Raw genomic sequence first — 17,173 nt, 5'->3', positions numbered from 1 at the left:
TAACCTTGGTCTTCACCGCCTAAATGCATTAAGTTGCTGCCATGTGATTGGCTGATTAGATATTTGGGTTAACGAGCAGCTGCACAGGTGTACCTAATAAAACGGAAAGTGTTCATTATATGTAGAATATCTTCACTTTGCCGTCAGACAGCCTGTTCTGATGCAGAATTGAAGCCGTTCATTGCTTTCTTTGCAGCCACCAGACTCCATTGATAAAAACAGTAATTTTACCTTGCAGAACACAGGAGTTGCTGGTCTATCACTGCCTCAATTGGTTAGTTTTTTGTGTCATTGTGTGGCTCTAGTGATTTAAGCTGTAAATCTGGTTTACAGTTTAGATCACGTATCATGTATAAAATAACAGCGTGCAGATCACCTTCTTCTTGCCTCTGATACCCTGATGTGTCCTTATGTATCTACTTTTCTCTTCCTCTGTGAAGACAAACACCCTTTTCTGCAGACTTCACATCGACACACTGTAAAGAAGACTTTAAATCTGTGAGGCAGAAAAGTGAAATTATTATTCCACAATGACAGATTTTGCAGCATTTTTTGGTTCTTTGAACCCTTTATTTCCTCTTTATATGCACACTTGAAAGCACCTACCTATGCATTAATAACACGGCCACAGAGACTACTGGATTTGATCTGTGATGTATTTTTCTGATAGCATAAAAAGTGGTTCTTTTCTCTCTTTTTTTGTATATTTAACCAATGTAGTGAATGAGCAGAATTTAGATTTTGATCTAAAGATGGAGGGTTGGGCTGAGTGGTGTTGAGAGAATCCATACTCACTAAACACTAAATCACAAACAAATGACTATTTGAGGCAGCGGTAGAACAGCAACTGCTGTCTTCTGCAAAGGTAAAATTACTGCTTTTAGGTGCATTTCCACTATAGTCGAATACCCTGAATGAGGCGGGTTTCCCTCGCCGAAACGCCCCTAATTTGAATATGAGCGGTCCCGAGCGGCCATTTGACCGGCTGTTTTCTGGCCCTGTCAAAGAGCAGGGCCGCTTTTCTCCTCTGAAAAAAACCTGGCTGCTGATTGGATAGAACGCTAAGCGGGATGTGACATAGTACTTGACGCCACAACAACAAGCGCCGTTTTTAAAAGCCGGGCGAAGTAGTGAGTAATCACAACAATGATATTCGCCATGATCATCGCCACCATGTGCATGAACACGCCGACAACAAACACAGCAGTGTTTGGCGTTTCTTCCGTGTTGAATCCGTTGTGTATGTGAAGTCACGGTCGAAACTGTCGCTAAGTGGTTACGCTACGATCGAAAACCGTACGACACCTCTGGAGTCTCGTAAATCCCTCTGGGGCCTTTTTTTTTTTTGTAAAGGAGACGTGCTAAGTAAGCAGCGTGGGAAACTTTCCCAGCGGCCACTTTTTACCCATATGGAAATGCGCCTTTTGTCAATAGAGTCTGGTGGCCTTGACAAGACTATAGAACGGCTTCAATTACCCCCTCGTACACTTAAACACGGCTGTCTGACAGTTAGCCTACACCAAGGATGGGCAACTTGAGGCCAGGGGGCCGCATATGGCCCGCACCCTCACTTGAAGTGGCCCTCAGTACAACTACATGCATTTGAGCATGAAATATTAAAAGTGCTGTGTAAAAATGCACAAAATTACTTCTTGCAATTCATTTTGGTCTGCTGTTCTTGCACTGAAAAAAAAAAAATCACAGTAAGTGGTTATTTTTTATTTGCTTCAAACCTTTTTTATTCCTATTTATACTGTTAAACATGCATTTGAGCATGAAATATGTTAAGTTACTGCACTGTAAACATATTTAAAATTGCAGTTTCATCATATCTGGTTAAGTGCATGGTCCTATATGTGGCCCTGTGGTAGTGTCCATGAAAAATTGTGGCCCCCTCCAGCATTTAAGTTGCCCATCCCTGGCCTACACTATATTGAACCTGGTCTCACAGGAATCCGTGAAATAGCCACAGATTTGTGAAACTGACAGATTTCGCTACAATGCAAGTTAATGACAGTCATATCCCGTGGCTATTCCATGGATATTTTTTCCTATTGGTTTGTTCCAAGTCACATGACTTTTAAGGTCCCGGTGGTCAGAACAAAAAACATGGCGGACAGTTCTCTAATTTTTTGTGAAAAAAATCAATATTTTGACTTAGTTTCTGCATAAAAATGGATTTTGATCACATTTCTAGCGAGAAATATATGTTTTATTTTCTAAATATTCACTCAGTGAATGTACATAATCACTTTGTATGTTGGAATAGCCACGGGATATGACTGTCATTAACTTGCATTGTAGCGAAATCTGTGTCAGTTTCACGGAAATTTGAGTGATTCCGTGGCTATTCCACGGATTTTGAGTTAAGCAAATCCGTGGCTATTTCACGGATTCTTGTGAGACCATGTTGCTATATTTGTTGTTGATTTCTTTAGGTAGATAAAATATGTTTATTCGCTGCCCATCCAGAGCAGTAAATTGCATAGCTTCGGTGCCAGACTCCTGTCTGCGTCTTCAAACTGTAGGCACGTCGACCGCCATCCCCTTTAGGTGATACACTGACTATGGAAAAGCAGCTCAAACATCCCCACCTCAGTAAATCTGAGCTACGCTTTTAATATGGAAACTGGAGTTTCTAGTCTTCCCTCTGTTGAAGTCTGTTGATCCAGCACCTGTAAAAGTTTTCTATTTTTTTCTGTTTGTACAACCAAAGCGGAACACAAAGTCTTCTGCAGCTGTTGGTTGTTGACATCTTTTCAGCAATATGTTGTTGTTTTTTTTCCAAAGGAATAATGTCAGACCTTTTTTCTCACCGTGTTTCTCCGTCTCTCTCTCACTGCTCTCTTCTCCTCGCTGTCACTTCATTTATTCATGACTCGACACGATCCCCTGCACACGACACGCACGTCAGATACAGAACTAAAGGTCTTTGACATCGGCTTCTTGAAATGCCGGGCACCCACATCTGTCCTTAGGCCAGCCTGATACACAAAAGCACAGAGCCACAAGCACACTCAGACCCATAGAAACACCCACACACTCTGTACAGAACACACACACTCACTTGCAGACGCACACCCACATCTGCACAAACTGACACACACTTATGCAAGTGCACACGCGTTCGCCCACGCACGATGATGCAACTGTAAATGGCAAGGCGACATTGAGAAAGTGGTAGACTCAGCAGAGCCAGCACTTCATGCTCTCTATTCTTCATTTCTGAGACATATCTACGTGTTCGGGCATTGTCAAACACTCATTTTTAATGGTTTTATGCAGCGTATTACACGTGCCAAACGGAAAGAAAGGAGCATTTCCCAGCCGTGAGGTCACACTGGTATGTTTAACATGCATATGATACCGCCAAAGCTTTTTATTTCAGCGAAATCCCATCTCCTAAAATTGATTTCTACCTCGTAGGAAAAGCAAATGAGCGAGTAAAGCGAGCTGAATTTGAGCCGCATGCTGTTGAATACATTAATAGACCCTAACGACGTGGAAAAAGGTTGTGATTTTCAAGCCTACAATCTGTCCTGTATTAATACACACAAGATTCCTAGAAGGTTTACACCGGCAGCAAATTAGCATAAAGCATGTTAAAACTGAACTTTCATCTCTCCCTGATTGCTAGTTATTAGACCTCTCAGGGATGAAGGGAGAGTGCAACATCAGTTCTGCACTCAGGCAGCAAAGTACAGCATATTCTGCTTTCTCTCTAATGACTTGAGAAGACATTTTGCAACCTTTTCATGTATAAAATAACAGTGTGCAGATCACCTTCTTCCTGCCTCTGATACCCTGATGTGTCCTTATGTATCTACTTTTCTCTTCCTCTGTGAAGACAAACACCCTTCTCTCGCTGCGCAGACTTCACATAGACACACTGTACAGAAGACTTTAAATCTGTGAGGCAGAAAAGTGAAATTATTATCCCACAATGACAGATTTTGCAGCATTTTTTGGTTCTTTGAGCCCTTTATTTCCTCTTTATATGCGCACTTGAAAGCACCTACCTATGCATTAATAACACGGCCACAGAGACTACTGGCTTTTATCTGTGATGTATTTTTCTGATAGCATAAAAAGTGGTTCTTTTCTCCCTTTTTTTGTATATTTAACCAATGTAGTGAATGAGCAGAATTTCAATTTTGATCTAAATATGGAGGGTTGGGCTGAGTGGTGTTGAGAGAATCCATACTGCCCAGTGCAGAGCAGTTTAAAATGATAATGTGATGATATTTGAAGCATATTTACTCAAGTATTGTACTGAAGTGGGTTGTATGAGGTACCTATAGTAGATGGCGGTTGATGGGGGCTGCAGTAGATTGAAAAAAAAAATCGATGGTCATTTAAGTTTATGCTTTATATAGAATATTTGTGCACTTGTGGAAGCCACCAGACTCCAATGACAAAAGTAGCAATTTTACATCCAAGCACAAAAGGGACATTTTTGCTCTACTGCTGCCTTGATCAGTTTGTTTTTTGTAATTGTATGACTTTGATGAATCTGAACTTAACCCTTTAGGACACCAAAGTCACACAATAACTCAAACAAACTAACCCGTTGGGGCAGCGGTAGATCAGCTATTCCCTTGTTCTGTGAGGTAAAATAATGCTTTTTGCCAATGAAGTCTGGCAGCTTTGAAGAGAGCATAAAACCTTAATGATATCACGCAGATATCATTAAGGTTAATTGTATATCAGAGTTTTGAGGTACTTGTACTTTACTTGAGTGTTTACATTAAATGTTACTTTATTCTTTCCCAATTACTTTTCCGACCGCCAAGAAATAAATATGTGTATATATTTTACTTCACTATATTTACTTAGCAGCTGGAATAACTAGTTAATTTTCAGGTTTCATAAACAAAAAAAGCATAAAATACAAAGCCTTGTTAAAGAAAATCATGTTAGTTTTTGGCAACAAACCTACTAAATTAAGGAAAATATGATGGTTTTGAAGTTTTTTTCAAGCTCGTATTTGTTAACATTTTGGCAAATTGGTGCCACGAAAGATGTTCCGAATTAGCTGTTAGCACTTAGCTTTTGCATTTTTCCTGTGGAAGTATAGACAACTATCACTTGATTTCCTTTAAACTGAAGAAAAATTTAAATTACGATGCTTCTGAGGCAAGTTCGGGAGTCAGACGGAGCTTATTTTTTCTTTATATCTAAGCCGATTAATGGACTTTTATTCATGATAGACATCAATATAAAGATATGAACAGAATGTGTAAGTCACACTGAATCTAAAAATATGTTTATCACGTCTGTGTCGTCAGATTTGTTTGATCTGTGACTCTAAGAAGTTGTCGCACTGTGCTGGGCTTTCACCTTACGCAAGTGGCCACAGCCAACATCTCAGCATCATCTGAGTGTTTTCTGAGGGTGGTTTGAGGGTTGGAGCCTGATGGTTAGCAAACAGTCTGTGTAGCCTTAGGTCCTGCGTATATATAGCACACAGCCTCAATACTGATGACCCAAATCACACACACACACACACACACACACACACACACACACACACACACACACACACACACAATACAGATAAAGCATACACTGGAGGCTGTGGCCGAATTTCAATCTGGGTCTTTAGAACAATGACGTAAAGTAAATGTATGTGGTCGTTTCATCACTCCTGCAGCCAGTGGAAACATCTCCTCAAGTACTCTACTTAGGGACAATTTGAATATTTATTTATTTTCTGCTACTTTCTGCTCCACTACATGTCAGAGAGAAATATTGTTCTTTTTACTCCACCAAAAAGATTTTATCTGAAATGAATTTTTGCATTCAAAACATATTAAGACCCCATAAAATACTATGCCTTGTTTTTAAATCAAAGGTTTTTTATAGGTTAGGTTTTTAATGCAAACAGTGTCATGGTTCAAATGTGAGGATTTTCTTTTCTTAAAATATACACACTGATTTATTTATTATTATTAAATATTTTAGATTTATATATTTTTTAATATTTTTTTAAATTTAGATTTATATTATAAAGCAGTGTGTAGACATTCATTACTATTTTCTTATTTTTTACCAACTAAAAAAATTAATTGATTATTGGAAGAAAAAAAAATCAGCCGTTTAATCCATAAAGTAATCATAGTTGCAGCCCTGTACAAAATTAAGTTGAAATAAGTTAAAAATGACTTCTACCTTGATCAATAATAGTAATATCCTGCTTTTATATTAATGCATGACTAATAGTAATATAACATATAATAATACAGTCACAACAGAAAATTTTCTGCATTAAATTAAACAATTTAAATGCATTTTCTTGATTATACTTCCATACTTTTACATTTCCGATGCAGAACAGTAGCATTAATAGTATTTGCAGGGTGATCTTAGTCATTTTAATTAAGGAAATAATTGCAAACATTATGTACATGCATGTCACTGAGCCTGCATTGTGTTATAATAATGACTTTCAGTGATACCGTGTTGCTGCCTCTTTGTGTCTGCAAGCAGTCATTAGCGCTGCATTAGCTGCAGCACGTTCCTTATCGCTAACACCTTGTTTGCACCTGAATAGTCTATTATGTTACAGTACGCCGGGGGCCTCATTTATAAACATTGTGTTGGCATGAAAATAAAGTATACAACTTTAAAGACCCTCTTCTCTGAGGAAAAAAACAGGAGCACTTCAGTGGAAACTCTGATGCATACAAACATGTGTGAGACTTTGGGAATTGATGGTGCCAATGGCAAAGAAACATAATAAATCCACAGCGGTCTAATAACCTCCCCTAACAGTGTTTATTTCAGTCAACAGCCCTGGTTTGTTTGTTTCTAAAAGCTGGATGGAAATGACAAGTAGTGGGGATGAGGTGTGTAAATAGGTGCACTCAGGACAGAACGGCCTAGTTACCTGCTTCTTTAATGCAGCTTCATTCATCCATCCACTGGAGCTGTGTCCCGTTTTCCTCTGTGGAAGAACATTACTGTTGATTCGGAAGCAAACATGTCCGGTGCACTTTTCTCCAGTGTCTCCTAAACGTACCTGTAATGGTTTGGATTTCTGAGCCGGTAGTGCTTTGTCTTGTTTCTGAACATGTAAGCTTGTTCCTAAAGTTGGTTACTTTTCTCTTATTGGCCACAACAGAGATGCTGACCTACATACCAGACTCAAACTCTGCAGTTGTCTAAAGTTTCACATCTTGGAAATGTTGGAAACTGAATGAATTGGACAGACCTTACAATCAATCACAGCAACAAAACATGTCACCTAGCACTGAGCAATAGAAGATTTTCTAAAAAACTACAGAGTGGGAAGATGTGCCATGATGGTGCATCATCTATAGACCCCTATGAGAACACATCACTCTATTGTCACACATGATCAGTTGCAGAAGGAATCAGAAGTCGACTTAAATTCATAATCACAGAAGGAATCTGTGTTGTTGTCGCCTCAGTTGCCCGGTCATGCCGCTTTGCACTTTGAAACAAATGAAACAGAAGCTCAGAGATTTGTCTGGTTCCCAGGCTGACATTTGGCATTAGTGGCTTGACTTTTCACATTTTCCATATTATTGAAGGGCAATAATGGACATTTTCATGAATTCTGTTTGAGTAATATGCAGCCTGTGCTCATCTGCAGCACTTCCAGGTTCATAGAAGTGGAAAAAAAGTGCATGAGCCTTGAGCTTGAACACTTTTCTTAATTCGAATGTGGCATCAGGCACCATTTCGTGAATGAGGCTGCAGAAGCACGTTTATTCTCACGAAGGTCAATTTTGACAACAACTCTCCCATCATGGTTTCATTGGCAGAATCACAAAGAATAAATAAATTTGCATCATCTGAAGTCCATCTTCTTGACTCTTCAAGGTTAACTGCAGGTTGCAGTCATGACTTGTTTTAAGATGTTTATAGTCTTTTATATTACAACAAGTTGATTAATTGATTTGTTGATCCACAGATATTGAAAATTCATTCAGTAATTTTTCAGAAAAGCCACACATTCTGTTTCCAGCTTCTTCAATGTTCTGCTTTCATCATGATTGCTAATTTAATGTCTTGGTGTCAAGGCACAGTTGAGTAGTACTGGTTAAATTATTTATTTCAAGGTCTTTAATTACAACCTTCTAGTTACTTACAAGTCAAAACAAATAATGAACGCATTGGTTTCCATCAGCACGAGAAGTTCCCCGGTGGTTTCAGCTAAAATATGTTGAAAAATTGATGGAAACAGAACCAAACTACTTTAAATAAAATCTGCCAAATTAGGTTTGTTGAAGAAAGACAAGAAATTTAAGGATGCCGCAAGAGTATTTTTCACCATTTTCTGACCTTCTAAAAGATCAAACAAATAATGAATTTCTCTCTATAGATATGCGTTTACCAGGTATCTTGATTTAATTTATGTTCACATTATACATTTACCAGCCTCATATACAATAAAGACTTTATTTATTTATTTATTTATTTATTCATTCTCAAACCAATTAAACAGCATTAAATCCAGTTAATGGAAAATCACAGATGTGTCAGGAGAGATCAAGAAGCCACAGGCTTATACAACGGATCATTCTCAACACAGAAATGAGAAAAAACTAAAGAAAAACAATAAAAGCAGCAAAAACAACAGCAAAGAAACTGAGCATGCATAATTAGAATTCTAATAATGCATGCTCAGTTTTTTTCTTCTTCCAATTATTCTTTATAATTCCAATTTTACTTTGACTAAACCTGTCAGTTGACAATAATAATAATAATACTACTACTAATAATTATTATATTCATAACATAAAATAAAAAAAAATATTTTAAATATTCTTAAACGTACATACACATGTACACAATGCAATGGAAAATTTCCTTTTAAAATTCAGTCAGGATGAACTTTTAATCACTTTTACTTTGATGTTTTAGATCTGTAAACACATAATTTAGTTTGTAATATTAGCTTTAAGGCATATATATATAAGGCTTTAAGGCATATATATATATATATATATATATATATATATATATATATATATATATATATATATAATCTATAAATAATAAATAAATACAATTAAATATACACTCACTGCTTTCCTCATTATTCAGTCAAATACAGTTGTTGAAGTTCTGGCAACCACAGCTGCTGGTATTTTACCGAAAATTAAACACTTTTTTTTTACAGTGTAGTAATCATATAATTATTATTTCCTGGTTCATAAGAGAGCGTCTGACTGGAACATTATTGGTCAACATCTGGCCGTCCGTGGCATAACCTTGGTGCAGTTTTTGGCATCAGCCTGGAGCTATTTCGGGCCAGAAACACCACGTCACTACCCGACTTCTGTTTGCTTTGATATAAAACATCACAAATTCACTCCTGAATGAGTTGTAAAACTTTGTGTGTCTCTACGTGCATCTGTCTCTCTAACAATGCTCCTGTCCATCTCCTCTGTACATTATCTAATGCAGCAGAAACATTATAAGACATACTGCTGTGTTATCTGTTCCTCCCAGGTCTCCCTTTGCTGCAGTGGCAGACTACTCAGTAACCCGAAATAATGTCATTCAGCTCTGCCTGGAGCTCACCACCATTGTACAGCAGGTGTGTGTAATTGTTTGTGTGTGTGTGTGTGTGTGTGTGTTTTGAAGGCTGATAGCTCTTATTCTGCCATGGTTGTCATATCCCCCTAAGCACGGTGTGTGTGTGGGTGTGATGCAGCAGCCTCAGACTCTCTGCATCCTCGAGCGAGACTCGATTCTCTGCTATTTACGTCCTTACAGTCTGTCTTTTGTATGACTGATGTGTGTGTAAATAAAAGATAAATGTGTCTGTATGCGGGGGCGTGTTTTTCTATCTGTGAGGGTATGGAGTGTGCAGGTGTAGGGTTCAGTAATGTGAGGCCCAGACAGTATACAGAGCACTTAGACTGTGTGTGTTTTTTGAGCGTTTGCAAGACAGGATGTTCTGCTCGCGCTACATTAAATTCTGCTTCTCCCCCAGGACTGTACGGTGTTTGAGACGGAGAACAAAATCCTTCATGTGGTGAGTCCTGCTTCCTCAGCCAGCTGTCGCTTATTTGCTCCGAGTTGATGGTTAAAGTCCTGTTTTCATTCTTTAAGATCTCTGATACAATACTCCACAAACACAGAAACTCAAACTCCAGCTGGGTCTGGGATTTGACTAAATCTCAACGGTACATCTTGTAAGTAGTTGGGAAAAAAGGTGCTTTCTTTGCCAAGAGTTAGATGAGAAAATCACATATCATTATCTCAAATATGTCCGTTAAATAGCTCAGCTTAACGTAAAGACAGCAAACAACTAGCCTGGCTCCGTCCAAAGTAAAAAAAATCTCTGTGACAACAACAATTTCCTGAATTATCGCCAAACTGGACAATTCGGCTGCACAGTAGAATAAACTTTTACTAATATATATTTATGTTTATTTGTCAGCTTTAGATATTTTTTCAACCTTTCCTGAAACATGTGCGACGGCGTATTAGGGCAAAATCTGAAAAAATTAATAATACGGACACAGGGGAGAGGGGAGTAATATTTTGAGAAAAAAGTTGCAAATTTACGACATTAAAGTGGCAAATCTACGAGAAAAAATGTCGCAAATTTGCAAGATTTAAAGTGTCAAATCTGTGAGAAAAAAGTTGCAGATATGAGAAGAAAAAGTTGGAGGGGGGAAGGGGGGTGTATTTTTTATTTTTTCATACTTGGCCCTAATACGTCGTCGTATACTTTGGTTTGTATGATAAGTTTAGTGAAAATAGGCAACATTTTGGTGCATTGTCCTTCAAATTGCCTGCAACACAAGCAATCACTGTTCCTGTGCAAGTCCCTGCAGTGCAGATCCTGTTTAAGAAACAAAAATAGGTTGGGTTCAGGAAAACATAGTGCTTTGGGTTAAAATAACTACATTTGTTAAGTATTTAAGTTACGTAACTTGGGGTTCAAAATCCTGTGTTCTGACCTCCTCCATATGCCGATTTGGCAGTCTTTATACTACGTCACCTGAATTCCGCTTTAAGGCTCAAATATACTTGCTTTTGAACCATGAATATGCATAGACAACCGGCTATATCATACTTGCCTGTGTTCAACGTGTGTTACTAGAGGATTCCTCTAGAGGAAGCACCACATAAAAGCTATTTCATACTCAGGGACAGAGGAATTTGTTCATTTTGTCGAGGTGGCAAGAACAAGAACAAAGTTAGTTCTGGCCAAGACATTTCATACTTCATGAGAAAATCAAGTCCAGAACTCCTGGGAAGTCATCATAGGGCCCTCCCACTGCAGCACACGTCAAATTCATATTTCTGACCAATCACACAATAGTTCTCGGACACCACACAAGAAAAAAAGTTCTGCCCAGATGATGTGTCAAGAACAGAGAAATGTGCTCTCTCTCCCAGGGCTGCAAGAAAAGAATGACATCATTCTGTTCTTGCAGCTCTGGGAGAGAGAACAAATCTCTCTGTTCTTGTGGAGTATGTATTAGCCTTAACTTAGACAAAGTAAGGACTCGAATAAAACATGGTGATGCATGTTTATTGCTCTGCAACAGCAACCACAAATCATACAAATGCAGGTAGATGCAGGTTTGATCTATTAACAGGTGGGTGCATTTATGAAGAAAAAAAACACCCAACCCTAAAAAAATTCTAACAAAAGGTTTCTCAGCTGTTTTTGTAGTATTAGATCTCCTTAATAACATACTAAAAGTTTACCAAAGTCTGACCACTAGAAATGTGTAATTTTCAAGATGGCGTCCAAGATGAGCAGGAAGCCACCAACACTAGGCAAAGCGATATGAGAAAGGAGAAATATCCAATTAATCAAGGGAAATTGTACTTATTTTTCGCATAAATAAGCATGTAACCAATTGCTTTAATATATATTTGTACTTGTAATCACTTATCTATCATGCAAATATGCTAATTAGAATATTACAAGACCAAAACATGTATCAGGCACCAGCATTTGTGGTCTAGGAGGAATACATTATGAAAATGGGGCTTTTCTTGGAGTCAAAAATTGGTAAACTTTGATACTACTGTAAAACACTGAGATACCTTTTGTTAGACTTTTTTTTAGGGTTAAACTATATTTGCACCTGACTATAATCTGTCTTCAGACCTTTCAAAACCTCACGCCATTGTTATAGCAGCTCTCCGATGTTGTCGGATCTGGTCTCATCACCATATAACCCTAAACTGCTCTGAGCAGTTTTATGCATATTGCGTATTCTGGGCATGTAGCATTCATTTTCAGAGGACAGGCACAACCAACGGTCGAAGCCACCACAGGATACGCAAGGATGACGTCATGCATTTGTGTGCACATGGTTAAAAGTAAAAAGTATATTTGAGTCTTTAGAGGCGGCATAAAGTTATTACTTTAGTCATTACTTTATCTCCTTAAAAAAATCACTGATAGGGCCCAGACGGTCCAGCCTGTTCTCCTCTCAAAAACATTTATTTAGGTCTGTAAAAAAACGAGCTATGTCTCTGTATTTCACTGCCCGCTGTAATGCGCCTGCCACCATCTTGCCGACGTAGTAGAGACAGACAGCCAAGCAAAGTTTAAAAGGGCTGATTCCCAAGTTTAATTGGAGGCAGGGGTCAAACAAACGCCCACTTTCACCCAGGAGAGCGGAGCTTGCGTACCTTGTGAAAGCAAAAGTAAACCATTTTTACCTTAAGTTATGTGAATCACGTTTTATGAACGTAACTTACGTTTTTTACGTATCTTGTGGCAGTCACATGACCCTTGTAACTACTTCACTTCCGGCATTTAATTACATGTATGTACTTTTTAAATTGTCTTTTACAATGCCGTACCAAGAAGTTTTTTGCCCTAAACCTAGGTCAGTGGTTTTACAACATAAATCCACAGAAACTGCAGCCTTTTATTACAACCGTGGACCGTATGTGTTTTTTTTAGAATGCGCCGTTGTACCGCGAGCCACGATGGTATATATGTGCCGTGAAACGTGAGCCCGAACGTACCTAAGTGCCGTAATATGTGGTACTGACACACAACCTCTTCTGCTGTTTATGTAGGAGAAGCTGTTGGAAATCAACATTGGCAAATATCATCTTCCCGTTTAGTTCCATACTATTTGAACAAAGGCGCGAATAAAACATTTGCTACTTTTGGCAAAGCAAATTTGCAAATTTCCATATGGAGTTTGGTGAAACTTTGATCAGCAAAGTCGTAGCCTCAACCAGTAGCAAATAACTGACACTGGCCACTTCTATCCACCATTGCTGCATTCATACATGTATGTCCATGCCCTCACTCTGGATCAGTGATTTCCTAACCGGGGGTGCAGCTAGAGTTTAATTGTCCATTCTCACAGTTGTCATTTTGACTTGTCAAACACAGGTGTTGCTAATACAATCACTAATTACTGCATTGCACTGCAGTAATGGCTGGAACGGAGACATTGTTAATGTTATTAGTTCCATCTGTGCTCTTCCTGTCAAAACGTCTGCTGCGAAAAAAGTCTGTGACTCTGAATTCCTCGGAGGAACAAGCTGTCCAGACTCGGGTTAGATAAAACATATGCAGCAAAACTGGCATTTAAAGTATTAAATAAATATCCAGGAAGCTTTTTGCAAATGTTTCTTTAAAAAGTTCAGGAGCCACTGCTGTGAATTATCCGGAAAAACCCGCTGTCAGCTGTTTTTATTCTAGCAGCTTCCGAGCAGGGAAATGGTCCCTAAAACTGTCGACACCATGTTGTGAGGAGTCTTCTCTCTGCTTGTTTAATTTTTCACTGCTGTGGGCACCACCAATTAAATTCACCTCCAATATATGGGTGTTGAGACAGATATCTGGATGAGTAAAACCCAAACTATCTGCATAGCTAAACACTTATTCTTCATGCAAGTGAGAAAATACATTTTCTTTGTGTAATTTAAGTGAACTGACCCCGGTTATTAGTGGCAGCCTCTAAATTTGAGCCATTGTGTTTAGATTAGGAGGGAAAATATGCTTATTTACTCTGAGTAAACCTCTAATAAGGAAACAGAAGCTGTGGTGTTTGTGGTTTTTTATTGTGACAAACACAAGAAACAGGTTGTTTCTTTTTGTTTCCAGCTCTGTTTTCTTAATAAAGCACCCCGGCTGAAGCCGATTTATAAAAGCTCTGTGTGTGGTTACGCGTCCGCTCTGGTTTTCCTCTTCTTCTCTCCAGTGCAAGACTCTGTCGGAGGTGTGTGAGCACATTGTGTGTGTGTCATCGGACCCGCTGGTTTCCCAGTCGGCCCACCTTGAGCTGGTTCACCTCACCAACATCAAACCCTCTGAAGGCCTGGTAATTATTCTGTGTTTAACCCATAAGAACCCAGACCCAGTAATCCTTAAAGGACAATTATGGGGGATATACCACAGACCAAGTGAACCACATAGAACATATTTATGATGTTTAAAAAAAAATAAAAAAAATACTACCCCTAAATGTCAAAGATCTGTGATGTGACATATATATGTTACATTGGACGTTTATTGTATTTATGTTTAGGATATATCTTATTTTAAAATTTAAACCACATTTTCTGCTTACAGAAACACAAATTTGCCTTTATCTTTGCATCTCCACACCATTTATCGAAATTGTGACATTAATAGTGCTGTTTAACAATAAATTATTTTTCAGATTTGTTTTTAAGTTACAAAATAAGAATAAATCAATAATACATTTTTTAAAATTACCATTTGCCTTTTTGTTTGCATGTCCATAACATATATCAAAATTGTGACTTTAATTTGTTCAGTTCCCTATTAATGAATTAGAATTGTTAAATGGGTTTAAATTTAGCCTCGTAACAAAAAATATAATTTTTGAAATTAGCTACTTTTTCCACATTTCTGTTTCCAGTCACAGCCACATTTTGGAGAAGTCACTTCTTGTTAAAGTCACATGACCACCACACCAGGGTGTTGAATATACGTTGCTTAGGGATTTGATGAGTTAATGTGAAGCATAAAGCTGAATATGTGAGATTCTGGAAGATTTAAAGTGTTTGTTACATGGGTGTCACCATGGGTTCTTATGGGTTAAGTATCTTATAAACTGGCATCCACCCTTTTTTATTAGTGGTTATTTAGGTTATATTTGTCTGCTGTTTGTATGTGTATAATGGTATGATTCTGTGTTTTTATTGTATGGTAAAGAACATTTAACTAGTGGTGGAAATTGCTTAAATACAGTTGAAGCATGCTTGTTTTTAACTTGAGTATTTTATTTTATGCTACTTCATACTTTTACATTTCAGAGGGAATATTGTCTACTTTTTATTCTACTTCTACTACATTTATTTCACGCTTATAGTTACTTTTTTTTACCTTGAAAAATATATAGCAGATATAACACAGCACTATACTACTAATCCACCCAGTATAATCCCAAAAATAAAATAAAATAAAATATTAAAATGCTCATACAGTAGTGATAACATCTTTATACTATAATATTTTATAATAATATTACACTTTAAAAGAAACCATTCTGCATAATTACACTTTTTTCAAATTTCAAAATCAGGACTTTTCATTTATATTTTTAAATTTTCTTTTTCTACTTTTACTAAGTACAAGATCTGAGTACTTCTTACACCACATACAGTACTTAAATACAGTTGTAGCATACTTGTACTTAACTTGAATATTTTTATTTTACGCTACTTCATACTTTTACATTTCAGAGGGAATATTGGCCCTTTTTATTTTACTTTTGCTGCGTTTATAGTTACTTTTTACCTTGAAAAATATAAAATGCTTATATGATATAACACAGCACTATACTACTTATCCACCCAGTATAATACAACACATCTAAAATAAACATTAAAATGCTTATAAATGATTTCAGTAGCTATAAAATCTTTAACTATAATGTCTAATGATAATATGACACTTTTAAATAAGCCATTCTGCATAATTGTACATTTACTTTTGATACTATATGTAGATTTTGCTGATAAAAGTATACTTTTACATTTGGAATTCAGGACTTCAGGATTTTTGTTTCTACTTTTACAAGTACAAACTGTCTGTTCTTAGCAAGAATTTAAGACGATCCTGATTCTAAGATGACTCTTTCTTTTCCAATATAAATATGGAGGTCAAGTAGTGTGTGCTCTTTGGCCATTTCAATCAATACTAAATAAATACATAAATAAGCTTATGAAATAAATATGGTGAGGAAATAACTCCTGATCTAAATAAACGGGGCAATAAATATTTAGATAAATGGAATAATACATATAATATACAAATCAGTTGACAAAAAATAGGTTTTTATTTAAAGAAAATCTAATTTTTCAATGGATCAGAAAATGTTTTATTCACATCCAAACATAGTTGATTTATGGCAGAATGTACAGTTCCAATCTCCATAAGTGCTTTAATACTTTATGAAGAAAAAAACGATAGAAAAGATAGAAAGCATATCCTTTTGTAAACATAGAACCAATAAACCAGTCAAAAAGAACCAACAAGAGTTTTGGATTTATAATATAAAGTTGTATAACTCTAAATTATAATTTATTTTTTTTAAAAGATGGTTTTGGAATGAATTTTAGTTCCTGATATCGGTGTCATTGTTGCATAAACTGCTTTAACAAGTTATAATTTCCAACACATTGAGAGATTTGTGACAGTGTCAGATAGAGATTAGCTGCTTCCAATTTGGATCCAGGACTCGGCTGGCAAAAAATCTAGATTGTTAAGCTCCTCTGCAAACAAATCTCTTATCAAAAATGTCATGTGTCCTCACACTTTTTTTTTTTTTTTTTTAGCTGAGAGCAGTGAGAGACATGTAGGTAGCAGCGTCTCTGGTTACAGCGACAGACATCATGTGTGGCATGTTACATCAGCTGCAGCTAATTAATGCTAATTCACTGACATTTGGCTGTTCTCTGGTTTCATTTGCTCTCTGTAGCTGCTGCATGTATCCAGCCAAACCTAATGTCTTTTTAGGAATCTCCCAGTTATATTTTGAGTCATATCAACAGTTAGTTTAGTGTATTTACACATATACATGTGTATAAAGAAGACAGTAAGAATTTAAGACAAACATTGAACATTTTTAGATCAGATATGACTTTATTTATCCCGCAGTGGGGAAATTTAGTCGTCACAGCAGCTCAAGATACAGACACACAGATATAAAAAACAGAATAAAGAATA

General features: G+C 37.1%; 1 protein-coding gene across 5 annotated transcripts in view; it reads left to right on the top strand.

Annotated features, from left to right (window-relative positions):
- cnksr2a (connector enhancer of kinase suppressor of Ras 2a) overlaps nucleotides 1-17,173 on the top strand; it is a 103,226-nt gene that overhangs the window by 21,450 nt on the left and 64,603 nt on the right. For all 5 annotated transcript variants that reach the window (XM_059326552.1, XM_059326551.1, XM_059326550.1 and 2 more), the window contains exons 4-6: nucleotides 9,484-9,571; nucleotides 9,971-10,012; nucleotides 14,178-14,297. In XM_059326552.1, coding sequence (XP_059182535.1) covers nucleotides 9,484-9,571; nucleotides 9,971-10,012; nucleotides 14,178-14,297 — 250 coding nt within the window. The remainder of the gene's footprint in view (nucleotides 1-9,483; nucleotides 9,572-9,970; nucleotides 10,013-14,177; nucleotides 14,298-17,173) is intronic.

This window comes from Centropristis striata, chromosome 23 (assembly GCF_030273125.1).
Source record: "Centropristis striata isolate RG_2023a ecotype Rhode Island chromosome 23, C.striata_1.0, whole genome shotgun sequence".
NCBI classification, from domain to species: domain Eukaryota; kingdom Metazoa; phylum Chordata; class Actinopteri; order Perciformes; family Serranidae; genus Centropristis; species Centropristis striata.
The sequence above is the reverse complement of the archived record's forward strand: the minus strand, read 5'-3'. Positions and strand labels throughout refer to the sequence as shown.